This window comes from Salarias fasciatus, chromosome 4 (genome assembly GCF_902148845.1).
Source record: "Salarias fasciatus chromosome 4, fSalaFa1.1, whole genome shotgun sequence".
In the NCBI taxonomy this organism is placed as follows: domain Eukaryota; kingdom Metazoa; phylum Chordata; class Actinopteri; order Blenniiformes; family Blenniidae; genus Salarias; species Salarias fasciatus.
In genome coordinates this window covers 21,730,443-21,742,521 of record NC_043748.1, presented here as the reverse complement: position 1 = coordinate 21,742,521, position 12,079 = coordinate 21,730,443, and the positions used below count along the sequence as shown (strand labels likewise).

General features: G+C 43.1%; 1 protein-coding gene across 1 annotated transcript; it reads left to right on the top strand.

The window, feature by feature from the left end:
• Positions 1-1,089: 1,089 nt before the first annotated feature.
• Positions 1,090-9,151, top strand: pigq (phosphatidylinositol glycan anchor biosynthesis, class Q). The gene is made up of 14 exons (XM_030089566.1): positions 1,090-1,161; positions 2,402-2,574; positions 2,736-2,922; positions 3,062-3,270; positions 3,549-3,745; positions 5,490-5,621; positions 5,693-5,813; positions 5,895-6,021; positions 6,171-6,324; positions 6,630-6,741; positions 7,006-7,086; positions 7,278-7,392; positions 7,755-7,816; positions 8,448-9,151. Exons 2-14 carry the CDS (start codon positions 2,422-2,424, stop codon positions 8,598-8,600), a joined length of 1,803 nt encoding a protein of 600 aa, XP_029945426.1. The 5' UTR covers positions 1,090-1,161; positions 2,402-2,421; the 3' UTR covers positions 8,601-9,151.
• Positions 9,152-12,079: the final 2,928 nt, after the last annotated feature.

Sequence of the window (12,079 nt, the reverse complement as noted above, 5' to 3'; positions counted from 1 at the left end):
AATATTTTAGTTTTTCCGGTCAAAAAATATTAAATACCATCATTACGTGCAAAATACTACATTTTGGGAATCTGAGAAAAAAAAAATCATTATTTATTTTAAAGTGCTAAAATAATTAAAATATATGTAACTGTACAGAAATGTGTCACAAAACAGACAAATGAAATACACTTCAAATGTTAACATAACTTTAATATTTATTTTCTATCATTATTAATATTGATTATAATCATAATATAATAATTACAAAACGGAGCCATGGTCTATGAAAATAAAATGAAATAAAATAAAATAAAATAAAATAAAATAGCTCACGTCTTAAAAAAAGGAGGCCAATCAAAAATAATTTTGATGACAATTATTATAAGATACAGTACAATGGTTCTTGAAGTCCCCCTTGTTGTTTGTTTGTCATTGTCTGAAGGTTTTAACTCTCCCGCCCTTTTCTTGCTGCATCACCGCAAGAAAAGAGATAACTCTCTTCAGTTGAGCCAACACCTCATTCACAGCAGCACAAACACACACACACTCTCACACACATTGGATATTCACTGGTGAGTAACTCATCATCACTGTCACTATTATTATTAGTCGTGGTAGTATGTAGAAACAGGAATAGAGTGATTCCTGGAGATACTTAGTCCTGTTTATTTAGAAAATATGCATCACTGATGTGATTATTACAATATTGTATCTCAATAGGAGAGTCTATTGATAAAATGTTTTTATGTAACCGGGAATCCAAGACGTTCCATTTCCAGGTTTTGAGCATTCTTGTCATAACAACAAAAAGAATAGATTAATTAAATGCTTCTAACTTTGTTTTTTGTCCATATAAAGCATTACTTTATCCATATACCAACACTTTGTCCATGCAATCCTACACACGATACATCCAAACCAGATATTTTTTTCTTTAAAACCAACACTGTATCCACATACAAGCTTTTAGTGAAACTTTAACGAAAGGAATGTTGTTATTTAATTATTTGTCAGATAAGGATTTCTCCAAGTAAAAGTTTGTAATCGTGAGAGGCGGAACTCTATATCGACCCTCGTTTCTGGCCGGACCGTTTAAACGTGCCGGACCATAAACAGAGAAAATGAAGCTTGCTCGGTGTCACAGGTGAACTCTAAAGGCTTACATTCGTTTTAAATAAGGTAATTTAGTGTGTTTTTTGTGGTTATATTGCAGTTACACAGTGATAACGACGCGTGCCAAACGCTGTCTGTGTTAAATGCGTCTTAAATGTTTCTGTTCATTGGGATTTTAAAAACGAGTTTGACTAATTAACTAAATAAATCTGGATTTTAGTGGCATCTCTGATGCACGTTGAGCCTGTCCGCCACATGTCTGTTGCCCTATTTCCTCTGCTGCCTCTGAGATCGATGGCCTGGTTGCCTTCGGCTCTCTGTTGCCACAACAACCCGCCCCACACTCGATATTTGAAGGGCAAAAAGAGGCCGGCCGGCGGCGTCCTGCTGCTCCAGACTCCGCCCGAAAACAGGGAAATTTAATGTTTTTTCTGCCGCTTCGCTAATATGCGAGCATCTCCTCCTCTTTTTATAGCGTTCAGTTGACGACCAGGAGCCTTTCTGTAATCCGGCAGGTAGGACTTTCCTGGTTGTGGCTCATTTTTCTGTGAGCTTGAAGATTTGTTGTCAGTTCAACTCATGTAAAAGAAAAACTGTGATTTGAACGGGTGTTTTTTTCAAAACCTACAGCTTAAGATGAAAGTTACCACCAGTTAACTCTTGTCAAGTGTGAATATTTTCGGTCTCTCTTAGTTTCACAGTTATTCTTGGTTGTAGACTGTTATTGAAAGTAAATGTGGGCATTTATCTCAGGTTTGTCAGGCGTGTATTGGTATGGTCAAAAGCTTGGTCTCGGCCTCTGAAAGTCTTGAGCTTATCTTGATTATTAACCTGAGCCTCATGAATCCTTCTGTCAGGTGGAGTTTATAAACTACAATTAAGGTTTCCAGTCTGTTTGAAAGAGATCAGATGTGGTTCATAAAGTGGTTTTTTGTGATGGGTGTTCTGGTTTAGATTAACGGGTCTGTGTGGACTTTAAGAGTCTTGCTCTGATTGAGGGAATCATTTTTACACTGATGATTTTGAATGGTTGCAGGATTTCTGCAGTGTTTCTTTAACTTGATGCTAATGTTGCTTTACCTCAGTGCCGTCTGTTCCTCTCTCTAGAGCAGTGTGAGTTTATGTATTGAACGTACTCTGTGAAACCCAAAGGTGAAATTAAAAGCAGCAGCTTCTCTCGTTCAGACTCCTCTGACACTCTGTGAACTCATCCCCTGGACCGTGTTTCCTCCTCCGGCGGGCCCGTGTTGGCCGGCAGACCTTATGTTGGCCGTCCTGTTCTCTCACCTCTCCTGTTGGTCCTCAGAGCTGCGGGAGGCCGCCGCCATGGTGCTGAAGATCTTCTTCCCGCAGTGCTGCAACCGGGCCGACAGCGGGCTGCTGGTGGGCCGCTGGCTGTCCGGGCAGGACTCGGCCGTGGTGCTGGCGGTGATCCACTACCCCTTCATCCCGGGGCAGGTCAAGCAGTACCTGCAGCAGGTGGGTGCAGCTCCAGCAGGCTCCTCTGCAGGACGGCAGCTTGTCCAGCAGGTGTCACCATCGAGCTGCGAAGAACCTTTTTCCTCCTCTGAAAGCAATTTTTGGAGGTTTCCTCAAGATTGTGACTCCTGTCCTGACACGTGGTGAATTTGTGCCGTCAGATGCAGAGTCAGAGCGGCGTGGAGCTGTCGGTGCTCGGCTCCTGGAGTTTACCGGCGGAGGGGCAGGAGGGCATGGAGAGCTTCCTCAGGGACCTCAGCACCATCTTCCCCCAGCAGCCCTGGCTCCAGATCCGACGGGAGCTGGGAAAGACCGGCTTCACCTGCGAGGTCCTGCGCCGGGATCAGAGTGAGACACACACACACACACACACACACACACACACACACACCTCATGTTCTTTTCACGGCTCTCATCACTCGAACACAGTATCTGCTCTCACGGCTCCTTCATGTCCTCCGATTTAACAAACCACTGTCATTTCCAGAGGGGAGACGAGCTCAACAAGAAGCCACCAAGAGGAGGAAGAAGGAGGGGGAGGAGGAGGAGGACGGTGAGGATGGAGATAAAGAGGAGGAGGACGACGAAGAGAAAGTGATCTTCGTCCACTACGAGCAGAGGAAAGTCATGCTGTCGCAGCTTCATCCCATCCAGAGCCGAGACGAGAAAACTGATCCCCCGTCTGAACTCCGACAGGTAGAAACACACTTTGTCCTCAGCTGCTTTGCTCTGTCTTCTCATGCTGAAATCCGCAGAAACACAGAAAACACCTTTTAAAAACCTCCTGTGTTGAGTCCATGCGTCCCAGCAGACAGTGAGACGAAGTGAAGCTGCTGTTCTCCAGATGAACCTCTCCTCCTCCTCCTCCTCTTCCTCCTCCTCTTCCTCCTCCCCCTCCCCCTCCTCCTCCTCCCCCTCCCTCTCCCCCTCCTCCTCCTCCTCCTCCTCCTCCTCCTCCTCCTCCTCCTCCCCAGATGTTCCGGACGGTGGCCCTCAGCCAGCCCCTCTTCTTCCTGGACCGGTACGACGACGGCCCTCTGAAGTCGACCCACTGGCAGTCTGAGGGCCGGGAGGCCAGCATCATCGTGGAGCTGCTCAAACAAGCGTCGGTGCCGGTCTGCCTGCTGCTGCGCTGTCTGCTGGCCGTGTGGACCGGCGTCTGCAGCGCCCGGTGAGACCACAGGGGGGCGCTCACACGACACCTTGAGTAAAGGCCAATTCATACTCCACAAGAACAGGGAACAAAGTTCGGCTAGGAGGCGGTGCGAGAACAAAATGACGTCATTTTGTTCTGCACCGCCTCCTAGCCGAGCAAACTCCGGCAGCCTCGCTCCCTCCTCCTGTAAGAACTTTGTTCGGCTGGGTGATCGAGAAGTCTTCTGTGATTGGTCAGATTTTCCTGCTTACCTCGACACTCCCATTATTGCCGACTGAAGAGACGGCGCTTTATTAAATGGAGCAGAAAGCTCCAAGTTTTCCAACAGTTGCTCATAAAGTCAACTGAATTCGTCTTGAGAATGATTTAACTGTCCAGGTATATATTTACATTACTTGTACCTCTTTTTGTTTAACAAAATGTTACCACTGTTCAACTGCCTCGTTTGGTTATTTATACATTGAAAATTATTCTGGACTCAGATCATATCTTAAACTGATTTTTTTAATGACTGAAGTGAACACATTTTCAAAGGAAGGATTTCATAACTGATAATCTTCAACCATAATGGCTTTATTATATAGTGTCAATTAAGAACCACAAACACTTCATATCCCCGGAAAAATAAACAAATACAGCTTGTACAGTCCTCACAATCTCTCCAAAAAATCATGAGCTATATTTCACAGTTAATAATCAAAGCTATATTTCTGAATCAAACGTCTTTAAAAGACATGACAGAAATGATTCACATCGATTAATTGCTGTATTTAAAATATTTTTGTTGAAATGTTTTGGTTTTAAAATGAATGAATGCAGCCTGTATAATTCCCTCCTGCCAGGCAGAAGTCCTGGAGGAGTCTGGAAAACTCAGCAAGTCATCGACGGTTTCTCCCTTCCTCCACACTGCCACTGAGCAGGAGCAGCAGTGCAGGAGAAGTTGGTGGAGGTATCTCGCAGGTGGTGCAGCAGCTGCATCTGTACAGATCATGATAAAATCATGTTCAATGCCTTGACCAGTAATTTAAGAGCTTATCAGCATGAGACTGGATCTAGAGACGGATCAGTAAAACAGAAGGTGTCTTAATACCTGATGATTTGATGGTCAAAGCAGGAGAAAGGAATCATGAAGAAATTTAAATATATTCAACATTATTTTTAAAATGATGTAAAAATAAAATACGTATTATTTATAGACTGGAATGTGCATAAAAGCAAAACTGGGTTCTTAATTTGGGAGAATTCATTTAAAAAAATATTACAAAGGAGCATAAATTAATGTTGGTGGAGCAGCGCATATCTGTCCATTTGTGTGGCTCCTTGACATACTCTGAAAAATAATTTAGAAGCTAATTACTTATATACATTTTTTGGGGGGGTATTACTGGCTAAATAGAGGAAAATTGAAATATTTAATAATGAAAGAACAATAGAAAAACTGATGAAGCTCTTCTGATCAAATCTGCAGCTCTCTGATCTGTTTACCATCAAGCAACCTGCCCTGCCTCCAGCCATGAAAAAAAAAAACTTTTACAGCTTTTGCAGAACAAAAATGGGCCTATTTCTATTTATTTTATGTACCGACAAGAGATTAATTGATCACCAATACCTGAATGAGGACGGTGAAGTGGTGAATTCTGCTGAACCAGCTGGACTCTCTTTTCTTCATCTGCTCATGGAGGGCAAGCTTCAATAAGTAATCCTTCATCAGGATGTAGGGGCCTCGAGACGTGTTGACGTTCCTGATGTTCCTCTGCAGGATCTTCAGTCTGGCCCCGCTCACCTTCCTGTCCAGTAAACTGTCCACCTGCGTCCAGCTGAGCTACAGAACCGACCACCTGAGGGCGCTGTGCTCGCCCAAACCCGCCGCCGACCACCCGCAGTTCATGAGGTGAGGACCCGCGGTGCTGCTGAAGGGCGAAAACGGCGGCGAGTTGTTCTGACGGCGCCGGTGTTTCTCAGGAAAGCCAACATCCTGGTGTCCCTCCTGCTGGACGCGGCTCTGGGCCTGCTGCTCATCTGGTGGCTCTACACGGACGACCACATCGCCCGGCTGGCCGGCGCCCTGGTCCCCGCGGCCGACGTGAGTCCGAGCGCCGCCCGCCGGCCCGGCTCCGCCCCTCACCACACGCTCACCCTCTCTGTTCGCCCTCCTCTTCCTCAGCGGGTGGCCCGGGAGCTGGAGGAGCTGCTGCAGTGGCTGATGGGAGCTCCGGCAGGTCTGAAGATGAACCGGGCCCTGGACCAGGTCCTGGGCCGATTCTTTCTCTACCACATTCACCTCTGGATCAGTGAGTCTCGGCGGGTTTTCTTGAACCTTTCTGATTCTTAATTGGTCAGAATGTCTTTAAACCTGCCCAGCAGCAGAGGAGAAGCAGATCATTTGCTTCTACTCAGTTGAGGAAGTTGCCTCTGAGGTCTGAGCGCCGTCTCCCTGCAGGCTACATCCACCTCATGGCGCCCTTCATCGGTGGCGTCCTGTGGTACGGCGGGCTGTCGGCCTGCCTCGGACTCACCTTCGCCCTGTCGCTGCTCTCCGACATGGTGGCCCTCTTCACCTTCCACATCTACTGCTTCTACGTGTACGGGGCCAGGTGAGTCCCACGCCGGGCCGGGCCGGGTCTGTGAAGTCCAGGAGAGGCTCCAGAGGCCGTTCTGCTCTTCTGAGCTGATGTTCACACCGAAACTGCTCGACCATGAAAGAAGAGAAAGAATCACCTGAATTATGCATTTAGCTCCAAGAATAGTTTCCATTAGTCTGCATGATGACAGATTATCATCTGCTGCTGAGGAGGAGGAGGAGGAGGAGGAGGAAGAAGGGGGTGAAAAAGTGGAGGAGGAGGAGGAGGTGGTGGGGGGAGGTGACAGGAGGTGACCTGCTCCGTCTCGTCTCCTTCAGGCTTTACTGTCTGAAGATTTACGGCCTCTCGTCTCTCTGGAGACTCTTCAGAGGAAAGAAGTGGAACGTTCTGAGGCAGCGAGTCGACTCCTGCTCCTACGACCTGGACCAGGTAGACCGCCTCAGACCAGTACAGACCACTAAAGACCACCTCAGACCGCCTCAGACCAGTACAGACCGCCTGAAACCACCTTAGACCACTGCAGAACACTACAAATCATTATAGACCACCTTAGACCACAGCACAGAAAAACCGAAACCTGTCAACAAACAAAAAATACTCAGAAGCATTTTCTCACAATCTGATTGGTTTCTTTGTGTGTTTTTCCTGTGTGTACGTGTGTGTGTGTGTCTGTGTGTTTTTCCTGTGTTGCAGCTCTTCATCGGGACGCTGCTCTTCACCGTGCTGCTCTTCCTGCTGCCCACCACTGCTCTCTACTACCTGGTCTTCACTCTGGTACGTCGCTGCTCTGCGTCCAGCTTCACTCGGACCTGTTGGCGCCTCAGAGACAGACTGGAGCTCAGCTGCTTCTCTCACGTTCACACTGGAGTCGTCTGCATACAGAGTTCAGCTGTGGAACAGGAAGCTTCCCTGTGGCACCGCTAAGCTGTCAGATTAACCTGTGTGTGTGTGTGTGTGTGTTCCAGTTGAGGCTGGTGGTGGTCTTCTTCCAGGGCCTCCTCCACCTCAGTGTGGACTTCATCAACTCCTTCCCGCTCTTCGCCGTCGGCCTCCGACTCTTCCGGCCCTACAGACTGGCAGGTGCGCCCCACTAGCGCCCCCTAGAGGCGGATCTTTAACCCTTTTAAACTCTCCTGATCTCTCAGTTCTTCAATGTTTCTGTGTTTAAACATGCCGAGTATCTGAACTCTGAAGATACAGTGTAAAATATTAAATAATGCATATTAGCTTGTTTGCTAGTAAAATGCTAAGCGGCCTAAAAAAAATACTTCCTGAAAGTTTACAGGCTGACTGGGACTAGTGACAGTCTGATAGCTAGCTACCAAGCTAATGTTTGTTATGAACACTAAATATCTGTGTGTGTGTGTATATTTAACGTGTTTATATTTAGTGTGTGTGTATATTTGATGTGTGTGTGATGTCTGTATATATTTTGTGTCCAGAGGGAGTGAAGTTCAGGGTTCTGTGTGATGAACCAGGTGTGGCTCTTCACCTGCTGATGGAGGTATGACTTCCGTGTGTGTGTGTGTGTGCGTGTGCGTGTGTGTGTGTGATATTTTTAGATATATTGATATGTAATTGTGTAAATAAATAAATCCAGGGCTTCACAGAGATGTATAGGTTTGATGTGTGTATGTAGATAGAGTGTGACAGACAGTTGATTTGGATGAATCGATCTACAGACGGATGTTTTTGATGGGATTATCAAGCTTGTTGCCACGGAGACGAACGGAGGGTCCGTTTACACGACAATATTTCCAGTGAAGACATGAAGCTTTGGCAGCGTTTCAATCGTCTGTTGAATGAGGAGGACCTGAAAACGTCACTTTCTGAAATCAGATGCTGGTGCTGGTGCTGCGGTTTCGGGTCAGTGTCAGTATTAGGGTCAGGGTTCGGGTCAGTGTCAGTTTTAGGGTCAGGGTTCGGGTCAGTGTCAGTATTAGGGTCAGGGTTCGGGTCAGGATCAGGGTTTGGGTCAGGGTTTACGGTCAGGGCAAAAACGCAGCCAGATCACTGAAGATGTTGTGAGGAAACGGTCCTGATGTGGAGGATCTGGGTGACGTTTGGCTCTGAAGGAGCTCCTGGCCGTTTCTTCTTCTCTGGTCTCAATCCCCGCCGGTTCCTCCTCCTCCCAGATCAACCCCCTGCGGTGCAGCTCGGTGCTGCAGACCTACCGAACCCCCACCTACAGCTGCTACCCCAGAGACTCCTGGGCCGCCCTGGTCAAGAAGCTGTTCGTAGGCGAGCTGGTTTACCCCTGGAGACACAAGACGGCCAAGACCGAGTGAGAGGACCAGGACTGGAGGACCGGAGGACAGTCTGGGACACGACCCGCCATCAGCTGGGAGGAAGAACTTCCAGCAGGTCACGAACTCACTTCTCCATGAGAATAAATCCAGATGCTGAAGGAAAGTCTGCTCCTTCTGTTTTGCAGATCATGTGTGTTGATAGGAGGGGCAGATCTGAGAGGGCAAACGGTAAAGAAATGTTTGTCTAAAAGAAACTATTTTCACACTGAATAGAAAAAAGTTTTTAATTTAGCTGAAAAAAAGGAAAAAACTGAAGAGTTGAAAACCAGACTGATTTAAAATAAGTTATTTTTAAATCAGTCACAGATTTCATTGCAATAACTAATTCAAGCACCTCTTAGTTTTAATTATTTTATTGAACAAAAATGTTTTTAATTTAGGTAAAAGAAACTACAAATAAGATTGGATCATTTAAAGGTGCTGTAGGCAGGATTTTGCTCGTCAGTGCTAATGTTTCTGTGTTTTCTTTGGATTAAATGTTAGAGTATCCATTGATAATCCTTTAGGAGTGTAGCATAACTGCTCTACCGCGAGGGCGCAGCGTTTCCATCTGTCTCTGTTCTGAGCTGAAAAGGAATCTCGACAGCTCCAGGTATCTTTGACCAATCAGAAGAGCCCCTGAGGCTCTAACCGTGATTGGTTGAGGGGCGTTCGTTGCACGTTCTTGTGGGAGGGGCTTAACTTGCGTAAGGGCGTGATGTCACAGAAAACAGGACAGGATTGGCTGTGCTGGATTTCAAATCGCCGTCTTAGATGGGTCAAATCGCCATCTTGCTTAGGTAACCCTAAGCAAGATGGCGGAGATGCGGAATCCTGCCTACAGCACCTTTAAATCACAGTGAAAGAAAACTCACTAATTTCCCAGCAAACACTTTTTTTAACTTCTTCATGAACAATATTTTAAAAAAATCATTATTTAATAGAAAACATTTAAAAGATTTTGTAGAAAAACAACAAACTTTGAGTGTTTTCCCCTAAATCTTTGGAAAAAAACAACTTTGATATTAACCTTTTTTTAATTCAACTGGAATTCACAGCAAAAACATTGAGATTTAAAAAATGTGGAAACTAAATTTGAACTTTTAAGAATTAAAAAAAATAACTAATTAAAGGTGGTATGGACGATTTTAGTGCCTTTTTGAAAGATGCGCAGGCGCCAGACCATCCCACCGTACGCATGCGCAGCCCGCGGAGCCAGCAAGGAGCGAGAACGTCGGCGCCAATGACGTAGAGCTCTACGATACACGTCATTGGTCAGCGCCTCAGCAGATTGATTGACGTGGCCGGGAGCCAATAGCTGAGGAGATCCACCCGAGAAAGGAGAAACCCTCCAGACCTCCTTTAAAGAGACAAATATGAACGATGCACAATTTTAAACTATAAATGGATGATTATAAAAAATATAAAAATAAAAAACTCTAAAAATGTATGGAGATGTTTATCAGGAAAATATGTAAATATTTAGAAGTTTTGGAAAAAAGCAATATTCAGAAATAAATACACATTTTAGGGGAAAAAATTTAACTTAATTTCAGATTACAGAAAAATAAATAATGAGAAAAATAAATTGAAATAATACATTTAAAGATTTGAGGGGAAAATTGTACTACTATAACCTGTGAAACACCTTTGATTTTATAAAAAAAATGAGAATAGTGTATTTCACCTCTTTTTAAAAAAGTGGTAATTTTCGAGAAAACGTAGTGTTTTACTCTCTGACGTTGATTCTTTAAAACTCTTCAAAACTACAGAAAGGGACCAAAATTCTTTAAAGACGTGATGAAGTAAATGAAAGTATTGAAAATGGACTGACTGCACTGACTCTGTGAGGAACGTTTTATTTTACACTCCACACAAAACAAAACTTTACATTTTTGTTATTAGGAGTTTTATCGGAGTTGTTATTTGTTTGGAGGAGGAGTTACAGCAAGAGAAAGATCATCAGTGTTTCTGTCTTTGGGACAAATTTAGAGAAAAACACACATGAAGCTTTTTTCCTGTACTTTGGGGAAAAATTACATTTATTTCGAATGAAATAAAGTCAAAATACAGACAATTATTAAGTTTATCCTTATGAAGTATCTGATCCTTGGAAATGTTTCCATTTCAAAAACATTTTTATGCATTTGGTTTCTTAACAAAATCAGCATTCTTCTTAATTAAAAAAATTGTTTTTTTTTCTTTTAAATAAAATTGTAATGTTTGAAAATTGTCTCGATTTTCAAACATTCTTTTTTTTTCAACCCAAATTGTGTGTTTTCCTCAAATCTTTTGCCTTTATTTGTTTTTATTTTTATTCCCTTTGTCTACTTTCTGGATGAGTTTCTATTCAAAATAGAAAAAAAGATCTGGCATTTTCCACTGGATATTGTTTCATTTACTTTTTCATTTGTTTTACTTCCAAAAATCACCTGGTTTTAATGTTCTGTGAAAACTTCTCAGAATTCCTCAGATGAAATGTTGCTTTTGTTCCTAAAATATTTATATCCTTATTTTTTCACATTGCAGGAAACAGTTTGGTTCAAACTCACCAGATGATTTTTTTTCATGAAATAAATGTGAATTCATTGAAAAAGTTCCAGTAATTTTTTAAAAACTTTTTAAGTCTTAATTTGCCTCTTTAATGTGAATTTTGTCTCCACATCTTGTGTCTTTTGTAACTTTACTTTCATTTAGTCTTCTGTTACAGCTGTGATGTTTCTTTACTTGATTTGATCTTTAATGAAATAAACACTTGAATCTTTGATTGTTTCAGTGTTTTCTTTCTTTAACAGTTTTCAGTAGAAACCTTTTGTTCATGTTTAAAAGATTTTTAGCTGACCGGAAAAAAAAAAAAAATCAAAACTCTTGAGTAAACCATTTCTCACCAGAAACTAACAAAGAAAGTTTGATTTGAGCTCAAAGACACAAGAATTTTTTTTTTTAATAAAACTTGTTTCTTATCAGCAGTTGATTTTATTTTTGTCAATTATTAGAATTCAGTGTTTATATAAATTACAAAAAAATTCTGTGAAATTTAACATTTTTTTTAGTTGTGACACAAACACATTTTTTAAATCTAAAAGTAACTTGTAAAAACAGGAATTGTTACCAAAAATCTTTAAAAACATTTTTTTGATAAGAACTCAACAAGAAACTGACTTTGTGTAAAATATCTTAAACATATATTTTCAAAAAAATGATCATTTCATGATTCAAACCTTGAAAAATGTGTTTTTGTTGTGTGTGTGTGTGTGTGTGTGTGTGTGTGTGTGTGTGTGTGTGTGTGTGTGTGTGTAGGAGTCGCTCTTCAGTAGGGAGCCATGACTCAGAATGTTTCAAAACAGATCTGAACCACACACACACACACACACACACACAGTGTCAGCCCACGAATGCACATCCCATAATAACACTGAGGTTGTGTAACAGCGGCAAGAGAAACTTGGAGGGAAAATATTCAGAAATCACTGATGTGA